We start from the raw sequence: 17,024 nt of genomic DNA on the forward strand, positions 1-17,024 counted from the left end.
AAAATAATAAATAATAATTAAAAATAAATAAAATAATTAGCCAGGCGTGGTGGCGGGCGCCTGTAATCCTAGCTACTGAGGAGGTTGCAGTGAGCCGAGATCATGCTATTGCACTCCAGCCTGGGAGGCTGAATGAGACTTGGTCTCCAAAAAAAAAAAAAAAGAGAAAAGGACACGTAGAGGGTAAGGTCACGTGAAGGTCAGAGGTCAGAGTGATATGCCCACAAGCCAAAGACTGCCAGCAACACCAGAGGCTGGGATGGAGGCCTGGGACAGATCTTCCCATCCCAAAGCCTCCAGGAGCCAGTCCTGCCAACACCTCGAGTTTGGGCTTCTGGTTTTTGGAACTGGTGAGAATGAGTCCCTGTTGTTGAAGCCCCCAGTTTGTAGCAATTTGTTACAGTAGTCACAGGAAACCAGGACAGAGGACGTGTGCCCGAGTTAGCCAGGGTAGTCTGTAGGCCAAGTACTGTCTTTCCCTTTATGTTTCTGGGCCACACATTTGTCCTGGACTCCAAGAAGAAAGCTGACTTCTTCAGGGCCCAAAACCACTTGGAGAAAGCCTGATTCTGCAGCCAACAACAGCGACAGCTGCTCCTTTTACTCAGAGTTCACTGATCACACCACCTGCTGTTGCTTGATACTTTTAACATGCCTAAGTAGTAGGCAGGGTGGGTAGGTGCAGTCTCTCCATTTTGCAGAAGGGGAAACTGAGGCCTGGTGAGGCGAGACCGCTTGCCTGAAGTCACACCGTGCCACACATTGTGGCAGGGTGACAGAAGCAGAGGGAAGTGGGCACTCCTGTATGCCAGCTGTTGGGCATGTAAATGGGTGTACCCCTCCTAGGAGGGTAACAGGGCAGTTCCTTTCATCTTTTGAAAAAATATTTGAGTCTCTCTGATGTGCCAGCCTTGGGGACAAAGGAGGGGACTGGCCCTAAACCAATTTATATCAAAATTTTATTTCCTTTTTATTGAGATGTGATCTCATTTTGTTGTTCAGGCTGGAGTGCAGCCTCAAACTCCTGGGCTCAAGCAATCCTCCTGCCTCAGCCTCCCAAGTAGCTAGGACTACAGGTGTGTGCCACCATGGCTACCTTATTTTCTATCAACATTTAAAATGCCCTTATCACCTGACTTGACAAGAGACTCCCACGTGCACATGGGTGCTCGCTCCAGTCCTGCCTCAATAGGCCAAAACTAGAAACCACCTCAAAGTCTGTTGCCCAGGACGCCATGGAAGACCCACACCACAGAGCACCACGCCACTGTGTGGCCGGCCTGCAGACCTCATGCACCGACAGGGAAAGGGGTCCTCAATCTACATTTATGGGAAAACTGACAAAATCAGCCCCAACTCCCAGGAGGAAAGAGGGACTGGGTTGGAGGGTGAAACTTTGCATTTTTTCTAATAGGTTTGGCTGATACCAAACCTGTTAGATATGATTTGGTTTGGCTGTGTCCCCACCCAAACCTCAACTTGAATTGTATCTCCCAGAATTCCCATGAGTTGTGGGAGGGACCCAGGGGGAGGTAATTGAATCACGGGACCAGTCTTTCCCATGTGATTCTCGTGATAGTGAACCAGTTTCACAAGATCTGATGGGTTTATCAGGGGTTTCTGCTTTTGCTTCTAATTTTCTCTTGCTGCCACCATGTAAGACGTGCCTTTCGCCTCTGCCATGATTCTGAGGCCTCCCCAGCCATGTGGAACTGTAAGTCCAATTAAACCTCTTTCTTCCTAGTCTCAGGTATGTCTTTATCAGCAGTGTGAAAACTAATACAGTAAATTGGTACCAGTAGAGTGGGACATTGCTGAAAAGATATCCGAAAATGTGGAACCAACTTTGGAACTGGGTATCAGGCAGAGGTTGGAATAGTTTGGAGGACTCAGAAGACGACAGGAAAATGTGGGAAAGTGTGGAACTTCCTGGAGACTTGTAAATGACTTTGCCCAAAACGCTGATAGTGATCTGGACAATAAGGTCCAGGCTGAGGTAGTCTGAGATGGAGATGAGGAACTTTTTGGCAACTGGAGTAAAGGTGACTTTTGGTATGTTTTAGCAAAGAGCTGGCAGCATTTTGCCCCTGCCATAGAGATTTGTGGAGCTTTGAACTTGAGAAAGATGATTTCGGGTATCTGGCAGAAGAAATTTCTAAGCAGCAAAGCATTCAATGCCTGCTGTTAAAGGCATTCAGTTGCATAAGGGAAGCAAAGCATAAAAGTTTGGAAAATTTGCAGCCTGATGATGTGATAGAAAAGAAAAACCCATTTTCTGAGGAGAAATTCAAGCCAGCTACAGAAATTTGCATAAGTAGCAGGGAGCCTAATGTTAACCACCAGGACCTTGGGAAAAAGTCTCCAGGCCATGTCAGAGACCTTCACAGTGGCCCCTCCCATCACAGGCTCAGAGGCCCAAGAGAAAAAATGGTTTCATGGGCCTAGGGACTTGGTGCCCTGTGTCCAGCTGCTCCAGCTATAGCTGAAAGGGGTCAACGTACAGCTCAGGCTGTGGCTTCAGAGGGTAGAAGCCCCAAGCTTTGGCAGCTTCCACGTGGTGGTGAGCCTGCAGATGCACAGAAGTCAAGAATTGAGGTTTGGGAACCTCTGCCTAGATTTCAGAAGATGTTTGGAAACGCCTGGATGCCCAGCCAAAAATTTGCTGCAGGGGCAGGGCCCTCATGGAGAGCCTCTGCTAGGGCAGCGTGGAAGGGAAATGCGGGGTGGGAGCACCTTCTGGGGCATCACCTAGTAGAGTTGTGAGAACAGGGCCACAGTCCTCCAGACCCCAGAATTGTAGATCCACCGATAGCTTGCACCATGTACCTGGAAAAGTTGCAGACAGTCAACCTCAGCCCATGAAAGCAGCCAGAAGGTGGGTTATAACCTGCAAAACAACAGGGGCGGGGCTGCCCAAGACTATGGGAACCTACCTCTTGCATCAGCCTGACCTGGATGTGAGACATGGAGTCAAAGGAGATCATTTTGAAGCCTTAGAATTTGACTGCCCTGCTGGATTTCAAACTTACATGGACCTTGTACCTCCTTTGTTTTGGCCAATTTCTCCCATTAGGAACAGCTGTATTTACTCAATACCTGTACCCCCATTGCATCTAGGAAGTAACTAGCTTGCTTTTGATTTTACAGGCTCTTAGGCAAAAGGACTTGCCTTGTCTCAGATGAGACTTTGGACTGTGGACTTTTGGGTTAATGCTGAAATGAGTTAAGACTTTGGGGGACTGTTAGGAAGGCGTGATTGGTTTCAAAATGTGAGGACATGGGATTTGGAGGGTCAGGGGCAGAATGTTGTAGTTTGGCTGTGTCCCCACCCAAACCTCAACTTGAATTGTATCTTCCAGAATTCCCATGTGTTGTGGGACGGACCCAGGGAGAGGTAATAGAATCATGGGGGCCAATCTTTTCCACGCTATTCTTTTGATAGAGAATAAGTCTCACAAGATCTGATGGGTTTATCAGGGTTTCTGCTTTTGCTTCTCTCTCATCCTTGCTGCCACCATGTAAGTGCCTTTTGTCTCCCGCCATGATTCTGAGACCTTGCCAGCCATGTGGAACTATAAGTCCAATTAAACCTCTTTTTCTTTGCAGTCTCAGGTATGTTTTTATCAGCAGCATGAAAACAAATACAACGTTTATCCCTAAGAAACTGCCATTTTTGGAGTGAGATCCAGCCTGCAGGGAGTTAAGTGGTGAATGAAGTGTTTAGTGGGGGTAGGAAGAGAAGGAACCAATATACTCATAACTGGAATCCCTGAATAAGAAAATTAGATTAATAGGCTAGAACAAAGATATAATTCAAGAAAACTTTTCTGATATAAAAGAGGACTTAAAAATGCCATCGTTGTAGATAAAAACTAAAAGAAATGGACAATTTCATATGATTCAACCTAATATATACCTGTTTGCTGTTTTATTATGTTATACATATGTTCATGTAGAGTGGTTAAAAAACAAACACAAGGCCGGGTGCGGTGGCTAAGACCTGTAATCCCAGCGCTTTGGGAGGCCAAGGCTGGTGGATCACCTGAGGTCAGGAGTTCAGGACCAGCCTGGCCAACATGGGGAAACCCCATCTCTACTAAAAATACAAAAATTAGCCAGGCGTGGTGGCATGTGCCTGTAGTCCCAGCTACTTGGGAGTCTGAGGCAGGGGAATCACTCAAACCCGGGAGGCAGAGGTTGCAGTGAGCCGAGATCGCGCCACTGCACTCCAGCCTGGGCGACAGGGCGAGACTCCACCTCAAAATAAACAAAAAAAACAAAAAAACATAAAATCATAAGTAAGTGATAAAGCCAGCACAGGAACCCAAGTCCACCAGCTTTGTTCTTTCCTCTGCCAATACGGAGAAAAAAATGGCAGAAAAGTAGTTTTTTTTTTTTTTTTTTAAGTAACAAAAATGATATTTTAAGAGATGGGACTGGGAGTGGTGACTCATGCCTGTAATCCCAGGCATGAGATTACAGGCTGAGGCAGGTGGCTGGCTTCAGCCCAGGAGTTCAAGACCAGCCTGGCCAACATGGTGAAACTCTATCTCTACTAAAACTACAAAAATTAGGTGGGGTTGGGGGGTTGTGCATGCCTATAATCCCAGCTACTTGGGAGGCTGAGGCATGAGAATCGCTTGAACCTGGAAGATGGAGGTTGCAGTGAGCCGAGATCAAGCCATTGCACTCCAGCCAGGACAATAGAGCAAGATTCTGTCTCAATAATAATAATAATAATAAAATAAATAAGAGATGGGATCAAGGTTCTGAGATACAGTCTTACCTCCCTTAGCAGAGGAGCAAACTGAGGCCTGCAACATGGTAACCACCACCTGTCAGTGGACAGTCCATAGACTTGCAGCCAGGTGTGCTGCTTCCTGGTCCAGGGTCTTAATGCCACCCAGGCAGGGCCAGGGCAGTTGTCCCCTGTCCTAGCTTCACTCACCCTCCTCAATAGCCCTATCCAGCACTAAGCCTGGTGCATTTCGGCAACTAAGTGACCGCTGATCTGCCACCTACTTCCCCCACCCTCTGCCACTGCTCTGGCCAACCCCCCGCCTCACTTGGAGGCGGTCGCAGCTCCTCTCTGCTGTCTCCTTCCCTGCTGCATTCTCTATCAGCTGCAGGAGCGCATCCCTCCAAGCATGACTACATCACTCCCCGTGCAGAAAAGGGCCAGCCCAGTGGGCCTGAGGCTGCCTTCCTCAGACAGGCCTGCCTAGCCTCCACTGGCATCTGGGAACGTGGACTTCTGGAAAATTCCCACCATTCCCTGATAAGAGCAGCTCACTGTGCCTAGACTGCTTGTGGAAACAGCATGGTTTATGCTGAACTCCTACTTTCCTTTGGAGAGTCTGGAACTTTTCTAAGTGCCAGGCAGAGGGTGCCTCTGTGCCCAGCTCCAGTGAAAACTCTGGGCATTGGGTCTCTAAGGAACTGCTCTGCTCGCAAACACTTCACACATCTTGTCACAGCTCCCTGCTGGAGGAATTGTGACCCCTAGGACCTTTGCCTCCAACCCAGGAGAGGGCTCCGGAAGCTCGCGCCAGGTTTCTTCTGAACTTCACCCCACGTGCCTTTTCCCTTTACTGATTTTAATTTCAATCCTTTCATGGCAATTAATCTGCACCAGGAGCACATCTGCATGCGAGTCCCACAGGTCCTCCTAGTGAGTCACTGATGCTGGGCACAGGGTCTCGGGGACCCTGACACACTCCCTTATTTAAAACTTTTGGCTGGGTGCAGTCACTCACACCTGTAATCCTTGCACTTTGGGAGGCAGAGGAGGGAGGATCCCTGAGTTCAGGAGTTCAAGACCAGCCTGGGCAACAGAGTGAGACCCCCATCTCTACAAAAAAATCTAAAAGTTAACCAGGTGTGGTGGTGCTCACCTGCAGTCGCAGTTACTTGGGAGACTAAGAGAGGGGGATCCCTTGAGCCCAGAATGTCGAGGCTGCAGTGAGCCATGATCGCGTCACTGCACTCCAGCCTGGGTGATAGAGCAAGACCTTGTCTCTTAAAAGAAAAAAAAAAAGAGGCACCAATGCCTTCCAGAAGTTCACTCCTGTTTGCACACTGTAGCCTCTATCTGCCCAGCTGACCTTCCCTCTCACCTCTCTCCCCACTCTGGCCATACTGTCTCCTTTGAGCCTTTCATACTTGGCTGGTTTCTCCAACCACAGGGCCTTTGCACACATGACTTCTTTTGCGTAGAATGTGCAACCCCCTCTCACCCTGTCCTCTATCTTCTTCTTCGTCCCAGCTCTCAGGAGCTGGCCAGGCCTTCCCCATCACACTCTCATGTGGCCCAACTGTTCACAGCATGACCTCTGTGCCTGGCAGACCACAGGCTCCTGCTGAACATACCTCCTGGATGGTGGAAGCTGGAATGAAACCCCTGAGCAAATCTCTTCTCTGTGGGGAGGCAAGAGGACTCCAAGCGGCAGGCTCAGCTGCCCCAGCACTTCTCCCTTCCAGCCCCGGGGGATCTGTGTTCTGAGGAAGGCCTATTTTTAAAATCAGGGAAGTCTTTAAATAAGTGTAGAAACTTTTCCTTCTCTAGGGTGGGGAGGAAGTCCCCTGAGGTTCATGAAAACCACCATCGTGACAGCTGATCAGCTCTGGCAGGAGGAGCTGCTTACAGGCTGAGGGGTCTAGCTAGTGGCCCAGGTCCCCCTAAAGCCATGGTCCCCAACTTTCTCCTTTTTCTGTAGGGTTAGGAACCCTCCTGCCTTGATAGATGAGCCGCTCAGCCTGGTGAGATGATGGCAGGGCTGCATGCAGACTATATGGGACATATTTACAGGAGTGGGAACTGTAATCATTGCAACTATCCCTAGAATACCTGCTATTTAATATTTTCTGAGCTCTGTGCAAAGACCTTCATTAACATACCGTAACAAGCCCATGGGGCAGGGACTGCAATGTCTCTGTTTATGGATGAAGAGACTGAGAACAGAGAGGCCAGTGACTTGCCCCAGGTCACACAGCCAGTGAGAAGCAAGGCTAGGATTCCAACCCAGGCTGCCCAGCCCAGCGCCCCCTCCTCCTGCAGGACCCCTCATGAACACTGCCCAGCCCTGCACCTTCCTCACAGCCGCGAAGCCCCGTGCTGGGAAGGGAGTTTGGAGCGGTGTTTCTCAATAAGAAATCACATTTCATACCCTGCCTGTCAGTACACACTGACTTGCATACACACATTCTATAACTAGCCCTAAAGTTACTGTGTGAGGAGATCTTATTTTCCATTTCGTTCTATTTACTTTTCTTTTCTTTTCTTTTTTTTTTTTTTTTGAGACGAGGTCTCACTCTGCCACCCAGGCTTGAGGGCAGTGGCATGATTAGGACTCACTGCAGCCTCAACCTCCTGGGCTGAAGAGATCCTCCCACCTCAGCCCCAGAAGTAGCTGAAACTACAGGCGTGCACCACGCCTGGCTAATTTTTTGTATTTTTAGTAGAGATGGGGTTTCTCCATGTTACCCAGGCTGGTCTCAAACTCCTGACCTCAAATGATCTACCTGCCTCGGCCTCCCAAAGTGCTGGGATTACAGGTGTGAACCATGCACCTGGCCCTATTTCATTTCTTAAAAGGTCAATTGTAGCCCACTCAATGGATTTCAGGACCCGCCAATGGGTTGAGTTTAAAGACACCGTTCTAGGGGGACACACTCTGCCTATTTCCCTGGGAATGACTGAGAGGGGAGTCTGGTCCCAGCCTGTGACATCAGTCATGTCAACCAGGAGCAGGGACTGTGCAATTTGTTTTACAAAAGTGTAGAAAGAAAAAAGAAAAAGTTACCCAGGTAGAAATGTAGAGCTTCCACCCATGTGACTAATGTCTAGTGATGCTTTGGCCATGGAAACCACAGGACACACAGCTCAGCTATTTCTCTTTCCTCCTTCTGCAGAGGGAGGGGCTACCCAGGCGAGGCTGCATGTTGGAATCACCCGGCAGCTTTAAGGCACCCCAAAACCTGAGTCCTGGGCTCAGAGCTTCCAATTCAACCCATCTGGGTGTGGTCTGGGTACTGGGGTGGTCGATGTGCAGCCGAGGTGAGTAAGGAACCCCAGCTGCACCGGGGATTTCTGCATGCCTCACACGAAATGAGCCCAGTAGTTGCAGGGATTTCTACACACACCTGGCTCTTAAGTTCCCCAGAGGTGGCTGCTGAGTGCAGTCACCTGTGCTGAGGAACAAGGTCAGCTGATGGCTGAAAAGCGGTTCATCCTCATGACAGAGCCAGCGGCTCCCATGTCTTAAATGCAGGCTGGCTCAGGCACCCGGCTAAGTGCTTTCCACACGCAATCTTGTTTAACCCTCACCTCCACTCTGTGACGTAGTGTGATCATTCCCATTTTACAAAAGAGGAAAACTGAGGCTCTGGGAGGTGGAAGCGGGCAGAGAGGGGCTCTGAGGAGGGCCGGTGAGCCTATCTCAGCAGAACTGCAAGCCAGGTCTGCACCGTGGCTACAAAACCCCACCAGTCTCTCTCCCAACACAACTGTTCTCCTCTCAGAAACTAGGAGAGCTAACACTCAAAAAATTCTAAAAGCAATCTTATTAAGACAACTTTTTTCCAAAAGGGCAGATCATGAAAAGGAACATGTTCTTCAAACCAGTAAGAGGCTTATTTGCCACAAGTGGTCCTGGCCCTTTCCCCAGCCCCCCAACAATGCCCTCCTGACAACGCCCTCCCAGGCTAGCCTCTGTGTAATGACAAACAGGCTCCAGGCTCCAGGCTGCAGGCCCTGGGAGTTCCCTAAGGTGAGTCCCTGGTCCTGCATTTCAATCTCTACTTCCCTTGTTGTCCCTATGCCCTGGTATGGGCTTCTGACAAGGCCCTCACCCCACCAACTCGTTCCTGCAACCCCCAGCCTCATTTGGAACCCCCAGACTCAAATGCATACCCCCAGTTTGACCTGCTACCTTTTACCCCATGAACAGACCTTTAGCCTTGATCTATTTCTTTTAGTATTACTATTGTGAAAAGAGGAAAAGAAAGGGAAATAAATTCATAACAATCCCAGCACACCAAACTTATGTGTCATCTACCTGTCTACCTCTTTCTCTCCCACCTGTCTATATCTTTTACAATTATAATCAAAGACAGTGGGCCAGGTGTGGGGCTCATGCCTGTAATTCTAGCACTTCGGGAGGCTGAGTCAGGTGGATTACTTGAGGCCAGGAGTTTGAGACTAGCCTGGCCAACATGGAGAAACCCTATCTCTACCAAAAATACAAAAAAATTAGCTGGGGATGGTGGTGCACGCCTGTAATTCCAGTTACTAGGGTGGCTGAGGCCCAAGAACCATTTGAACCCAGGAGGCAGAGGTTGCAGTGAGCCAAGATCATGCCACTGCACTCCAGCCTGGAAGACAGAACCAGGCCCTGTCTCAAAAAACAAAATAAAAAAAGACAGCAGACAATTTCTTATCTTATTTTTTTACCACTACATGCATCAGATTCACACCTGTTCAGAGACCAGGAAACTTACCAAGGAGTCAAATGGTCTCATTATTGCATTTTGCATGTTTTTTAACCATTTTGGATGGTTTTTAATCCAATCCTAAGACCACGTTTTCTCACATTTTAATATCTCTGAAATCCAGCTGGGCCTGACAATTGACCGGTTTCAGGCTTGTGTTATTTTTAATCACAGTAAATGGCAGCACATGTTTGTTTTGCTTTTTTTCTTCATAGTACATAAAATAAGGTGCATCTACAGTGTTGTCTCATGTGCTAAGAAACATGGTGCCATAAATTGTACTTTTTATTTTTTATGGGTTCTTTTCCCATAAGTGAGATGACCAGGCTTGAATATGGGAATTTTCAAGATTCTTGATATAAGGGTCAAATTTTGTGTCTAGAACAGTGGCATGGGTTAACCCAGTTCCCCGTGCTACGTATGAGTGAGCTGGTTTCATCACAGTCTAATCGGCATTAAGCATTTCTAAATGTTCTTTTTGGTTTGCCTAATTTAATAGGGAACTACAAATGAAGGAAAAGCATGAACAGTTCCCACTTAACCTTTCTTGCATGCTGACTCTCTTACGGATACCTGGAGCTCCTAGGGCTCCTAACTCTTACAGTTACCGAGGTCATCAATTTGATGAAACACACAATCACCATCATCACCATCCTGTGGTCATTCTGACCCTCACATTTGCTTCTCAGACTCTGCCCCACTCGCCCCTGCTGCTGCCCTGAGCTTCCTGCTCTGCCATTGCCAGCTTGGCCTGGCCAGGCCCCCAGAACCTCAAGATGAACAGCTGATGTGAAAGTCAACACTTCCTTTCTACCTCGCCCCCAATCTTCACAATCAATGCCCCCCAAATCCAACAAACCTGCGCCTCAGATATCAAAAACAGTCTATTTCCTACTCGAGATGGCCACAAGATACAGGAGGAAAGCATTTCCTCTGGAGTCAGGCCAGGTTGAAATCCCAGTTTCTGTTTTTTTTGGAGACAGAGTTTTGCTCTTGTCACCCAGGATGGAGTGCAATGGCACGATCTTGGCTCACTGCAGCCTCCGCCTCCCAGGTTCAAGCGATTCTCCTGCCTCAGCCTCCTAAAGCAGCTGGGATTAGAGGTGTGCGTCATGATGCCTGGCTAATTTTTGTATTATCAGTAGAGATGGGGTTTCACCATGTTGGCCAGGCTGGTCTCAAATTCCTGACCTCAGGTGATCCACCTGCCTTGGCCTCCCAAAGTGCTGGAATTACAGGCATGAGCCACCACGCCTCTGCCTCCTAAGCTTAAGCGATTCTCCTGCCTCAGCCTCTCCAGTAGCTGGGATTACAGGTGCATGCCACCACGCCTGGCTAATTTTTGTATTTTTGTAGAGATGGGGTTTTGCCATGTTGACCAGGCTCGTCTTGAACTCCTGACCTCAAGTGATTTGCCCACCTTGGCCTCCCACAGTGCTGGGATTACAGACATAAGCCCTACCTGGTGTGAAATCCCATTTCTGCCACTTTCTAGCTGTGTGATCTTGGAGAAGTGACTTTACTTCTCTGTGCCCAAGCCCTGTTATGGGCTCAGTACTTGCCTAACATTCTGAGACCATTGTATTATCAAATCTTCTTGACAATCCTTCAAGGACAGGGGTGGTAAATAATCTTTTCACTATTTTCCAGATAAGGAAACTGAGGCTCAGGGAATTGAAGGGCACAGTTATTTTGTGCCTAAGGACACACAGTTATTAACATGCACAGTTCGAGACCAGCCTGACCCACATGGAGAAACCCCATCTCTACTAAAAATACAAAGTTAGCCGGGTGTGGTGGCGCATGCCTGTAATCCCAGCAACTCGGGAGGCTGAGGCAGGAGAATCACTTGAACCTGGGGGACAGAGGTTGCGGTGAGCTGAGATCGCACCATTGCACTCCAGCCTGGGCAACAAGAGTGAAACTCCATCTCAACAAAAAACAAAAACAAAAACAAAAAAAACGCACATAGTTATTAACATGCAGGACTGGGATTCAAAGAGTCTAATGTGGAATATCAGGCTACTTGGAGGTTTTGTGAAGTCCTTTTATAGCTTTTCATCATTGTGATTTTAAATATTTCAGTATAGTGGAAACATCTAAACAGGTGGTTCTCCCTCTCCTGTTTGAAACACCAAACAGAATTATCCTCTCAAGGTTAGGATATCCTCTAATGCTGCAAGACCACAGAATTCATTTACCTTTTCGTCCCGGGTGGCCATGTCCCTGTTGCCTCTGGATCTGAAAAATAAGAAGACATTTGTCCAGATCTATCATCCTGCTGCCATCTACCTTGGTATTTGCTCTGCAATTCTTTCCGACAAATTAGTTTTAAGTTAGTTTAGTTTTAACTGTGCCTGAAATTAGTGTAAAGTACAAAGTGTATGTAGGAGGGTATACACCCTGGATATAGAGCCAAATGAGCTGAAACAGGGACTTTGAGTCCTGTGTACAAACACTTATTTGTACACAAAAGTTCATAGCTTTTCACAGCATTATTCTTAAAAGCCAAAAGGTAGAAACAACGCACTTGTCCATCAACGGATGAATGGACCAACAAAATGGGTCTATCCACACAATGGAACTTTATTCAGCCATACAAAGAAATGAAGGGGGCCAGGTGTGGTGGCTCACACCTGTAATCCCAGCTACTTGGGAGGCTGAAGCAGGAGAATCACTTGAACCCAGGAGGCAGAGGTTGCAGTGAGCTGAGATCATGCCACTGCACTCCAGCCTGGGTGACAGAACAAGACTCCATCTAAAAAAAAAAAAGAGAGAGAGCCAGAGAAAGTACTGATACATATTACAATGTAGATGAAACTCAAAGATACCATGCTAAGTGAAAAATGCCAGACATAAAATGTCACATATTGTATGATTCCATTGATATGAAATGTCCAGAACAGGATAGGAAATGTCCAGAACAGAACAAGCAGATTGGTGGTTGCCAGGGGCTGGAAGAAGGGAAGAATGGGGAGTGACTGCTTAATGGCTTAGGGGGCTCCCTTGTAGGGTGACAGAAATGTTCTGTGCAGCTAACAAGGTATTTTTAAAAAAGAAAAATGATTTAATTTTAATACAAAGAAAAACAATGAAAATATTCTGATAGAGGGTGAAGGCTGCACACTGTGAAACGTACTAAATGCCACTGAATTATTCACTTCAAAACGGTTAACTTTACATCATGTGAATTTCACTCCAATTAATAAAAGACAGACATTACAGTGTTGGGGTTGCTCTGAAAAGCAGTAAACCTTCTGAACATCCACCACCAGCTACATCAGTGAATGCACCTCTGAGCAGCAGGAGCTGCTAGTGCTGTTTGAGTATTCACATAAGGATGTGGAAAGACGCCAGCCACAGAGCAAGCAGAGGAGTCACATTATGGCAGAGTCTACAGGATGACCCCATCTAAGTCAAAAGAAATACAGATTTTTTTTTTTTGGTCTGTAAGGATCACTCTTCGCAGTGGTTATTTTTGGAAGAAAAGGGAGTGATCTGGGTGTGGGGCTTTTCTCTGCTTCTGGGAGGCGTGAACTTTTACAATGAGTAGGTGTTACTTTAAAACATTATTTTTAACATAGGTGATCTATGCATGTAGTAAAGAATTTAAATTATACAAAAAGATATTCTATGACGAGTCAATCTCCCCTCTACCCATTCTCCTTTCCAGAAGTGGTCGCTCTGACCGGTTTCCTACGTCGCCTTCTGGAGTATTCTATGCCCTCATAAGCACATGAGTATACACTCTCCCCCAACCTTCTATTTTTTTTTCGTAAACAAATGTGAACCCACATACTGCTCTGAACCTTATTTCCCTTTAGGGTGTGGTAGGCAAAATAATGCTCCCCCTCAAAGATGCACATGCCCTAATCCCTGAACTTGTATATTACTTTACATAGCAAAAAGGATTTTGCAGATATGATTAAGTTGCAGCTCTCAAGATGGCGGGAATGATTCTGGATTATCCTAGTGGACCCAATGTCATCAGAGGGGTCTTTGATAAGTGGAGGCAGGAGAAAGAAGAGATTGTGAGGACAGAAGCAGAGGCTAGAGTCAGAAAGATCTGAAGATTCGATGCTTTAAAAGATGGAGGATGGGGCCTCAATCCAAGGCATGTGGGCCCTTCTAGAAGTTGGGAAGGCAAGCAGATTCTCCCCCAGAGCCTGCAGCAGCAACACAGCCCTGCCCATACCTTACTTGAGCCCACTGAGACAGACTGCGGACTTTTGACCTCCAGAACTGTAGCATAATAAATGTGTTATCTTAAGCTACCAAGCTTGTGGCCATTTGTTACAGCAGCCACAGAAGACTAACACAGTATCTCGGAGGTGGTTCTATGCCAGTGCATCCTGCATGAAGTGCACGCCTTGTCATGGCTGCACAGGAGTCCCCTGCAGGAATGTGTTTAATCTCACTAGTGATGGACACCTACGGTTGTTTCCAATCTCCTCCCACCTCAGTGCTTCAACGAATAACCCTGCAAGGTATGATCTCGGCTCACTGCAACCTCTGTCTCCCAGGTTCAAGCGAATCTCCTGCTTCAGTCTCCTGAGTAGCTGGGATTATAGGTGCCCACCACCATGCTCAGCTAAATTTTGTTTTGTATTTTTAGTAGAGACAGGGTTTTGCCATTGTTAGCCAGGCTGGTCTTGAATTCCTGACCTCAAGCAATCCGTTGCCTCAGCCTCCTAAAGTCCTGGAATTACAGGCATTAGCCACCGTGCCTGGCCTAATTCTAAAAAATTATTTTGAAATAAACTTTCAAGAAAACTTTAAAAAGGTTCTTTCTCTCCCCACAGTTACATGCTGAGGGTGCAAGGGACTCTTAGAGTTTCTCGCTGGTTGACTGGCAGGGCAGCTTCTGGACCTAGCAGAGCTCAGCTTTGTATGTCCCCATACCAGCCCCCTGGGATCCTCAACCTGCTCTCCCGAGAGGGACTCAAGTGGAACCATCACCACAATAGGAGGTGAAGGGAAGAATTAAGGTACCCTGGAGATTTCCTTCCTTTGCAAGACAGGAACTAGAACTAGCACACATGCAGAGAAACACTCAGCTTCAGCGATTCAAGCAACAGAAAATGTAAAACTACCATGGCCTTCTCCATTAAACTAGCCAAAACAAATAAAAAGGGTAAAACCCAATGCTTGCAGAGCTGCAGGGAAACGTGCACACATTCCTGGAGATGATTTTTCTAAATAGGTACCTGGTCACAAGAGGTAAGTGCCTTCAAAATGATCCCACCCTTGACTTGCACACCTCAGTTAGGAAACTGTATCTCCAAGAAGTCATTTGATAGCCAAAAACATGCACAATATGGACAATGATATTTATAGCTAAGTTGAATAGCACGGTTAAAACCTGGAAGTAACCCTCAAACCCTACTTTAGGGAAAAGCTGAGGAAGGCAGTGGGCTCTTGGGAGGAATGATAATTCTGAGGTCTATGTAGAAACAGGAGAAAAAAATGCTGTCAAGCAATGAGAAGAAAAATAGGCTGACGGCTGACACATTGCCTGCAACTGTACAAAAGTATCTGTGTCTTTCCTAGGTGCCAGGCACTGATTTCCCAGGTTCTGGGAAATCCAAGGTGAAGAGGCAAGGGCAAGGTCAGGATCCTGGTAGACTGACATGTTACCTGGGAGACAAACAAGGAAGCAAGGAAATATACAAGACAGACCACATCCCCAGCTAAGCACTGGAAAGCCAACCAGCCAGAGTAAGGGGCCAGGGAGCAGGCGGGGTCTCCTTAGGTGGGGTGGTCGGGGATAACGTGACATTTATGGTGTCCCCTGAATTACAAGGGAGTATGTCACAGATTGCAGAGAAGAGCATTCCCGAGAAAAGGAAGAGCATGTGCGCTGTGCACAGCCCCTGAGAGAGTGGAGAACTTAGGAGGAGGAGGCTGGGGACAGCAGTGTACAGGACAGTGGCTGGAGAGAAGAATCGAGAATAATCACATAGAGCCTTATCATGGAGAGGGCTTGGCAGGCGATGCTAGGGATTTGGATAGGAGTGAGGGATCAAGCGTGATGAGGAGGCAAGAGATGCTGGCAGCCTGGACTCAGGGTGGAAGGAGGGGATGGAGGAGTGGCCGGATTCAGGATACACTTTGGGTTAGAACTTGTCGCTGGCCTTGACAGTGGGGAAGGGAGGAGGAGGAGGGTGGTGGATGACAGCTCCCAGGGCCCAAGGCCCAGTGACTAGCAAAGGATCAAGTGTGGGGACAAGAACACTCTGGCTTCCTCCTTCTTGCTAAACCAGTGGCGGGGAGGGCTGGGGGCCACGGAGCAGCTCTGGACCTTGTGCAAACCTCAGCCCAGAGATTTTCAAAACCCTGCCCTTATCAGCCTTTCTCTCTGGGGAGTCAGAGCCAGAGAAGTTGCCGCCCCCTCGCCTTGGTCTTACTCAAGCAGCTCCTAGTTGCTGGTGGGGCTGTCGGAAATCCTGCTGATCTCAGATAGCCCTGAACAACCTGAAGTTAAAAGCGCCCAGGACAGAGAAGTACCCTCAGAGGGGTGCAAAGGAGGGTGGAGCAGGCACTGGAACCATGAACTTTTGGTAGTAACCTGGTGCCAGGGGGCTAAGCCTGTACACCAAGCATCTTATGTCATCTTCTCGGCAATCCTCAGAGGTAGGTACATGCTTAACCTCATGGCGCAGATGCGGAAACTGAGGCACAGACAGGCCAAGTCACGTAGCTGAGCCTGCAAGATCCCCCACACCTAGCACTGGTGAGAGTGGTGGGGGCAATGTTCCTGGAGGGAGTTGCAGTGAGGAACCGCTCTCCCCTCTCTGTCTTGGTGTTTCCCTTGGCCCCAACCACGCTCGTTCCTCAGCATCTCTGTCTCCAACAGGTCGGTGTTCTTAAACTGTTTCCAGGGAAGGGTTTGCTGCCCCGGGGCTCCTCCTTCAGGGGTGGCTGGGTCTGCTCACTGCAGCCTTCTCCCGGGACACCTAGCACTGCCTCTGCCCCTACTTCTCTCCCACAATCTCCCAGGAGGGCAGCGGGGCAGGGACGATGCATCCGAGGACTTAGGGGACACAAACCTGGTTGTGAGTTCTGGCTCTGCCTCCTTTGGCTGTGTGACCCAAGGCAAGGGGCTTGGCCTCTCTGCGTCTTGGTTTCTTCACCTGTTAAGAGACGACGATGGTCACCTGCGGCTGCTGCGCGGAGTGTGAAGAACTGAAGGCACCTGGCCCAGGGCGGCGCGCACCACCAACTTTCCGGGATGGGGGGGGTCACTGGGGCCGGCGTCTCCCGCGTCCCCCTCCCCTGGACTCCAGTCCCCGCCGAGAGGAAGCACTGCCCGGCTGCGCCGCCCGCGTTGGGACACGCCAGAGCCGAGGGCAACCGAGGGCTGGGGTCCTGCTGGGGCTCAGCGGCGAGGCCTGGACAGCGGGGATGCGAGGGCGTCCCCTCTTCTCAGAGGAATCGGGCACTGGGGGTCTTGGAGAAAGGGCTGCACGCCAAGCGGGGTACGCCCCCCGCCGGGCCCGAGCACTTACCCGGCGCCCTACCCGCCCGCGGTCACC

The 17,024-nt window shown here is 48.6% G+C and overlaps 1 protein-coding gene across 3 annotated transcripts in view; it reads right to left on the reverse strand.

The window, feature by feature from the left end:
* The window catches only part of HVCN1 (hydrogen voltage gated channel 1), a 40,298-nt gene extending 23,274 nt beyond the window's left edge, over positions 1 to 17,024 (reverse strand). The window contains exons 1-3 of one of the 3 annotated variants that reach the window (XM_011936478.1): positions 16,998 to 17,024; positions 16,539 to 16,622; positions 11,691 to 11,730 (exon numbers count right to left, since the gene is read on the reverse strand). In XM_011936478.1, the coding sequence (XP_011791868.1) occupies positions 11,691 to 11,711 (21 nt within the window). In that variant the 5' untranslated portion in view covers positions 11,712 to 11,730; positions 16,539 to 16,622; positions 16,998 to 17,024. Of the gene's footprint in view, positions 1 to 11,690; positions 11,731 to 15,885; positions 16,624 to 16,997 lie in introns of those variants that run through there. The other 2 variants (XM_011936494.1, XM_011936485.1) reach the window with 2 other exon arrangements.

The sequence above is a fragment of the Colobus angolensis genome, unplaced genomic scaffold (assembly GCF_000951035.1).
Source record: "Colobus angolensis palliatus isolate OR3802 unplaced genomic scaffold, Cang.pa_1.0 Scaffold10, whole genome shotgun sequence".
In the NCBI taxonomy this organism is placed as follows: Eukaryota; Metazoa; Chordata; class Mammalia; order Primates; family Cercopithecidae; genus Colobus; species Colobus angolensis.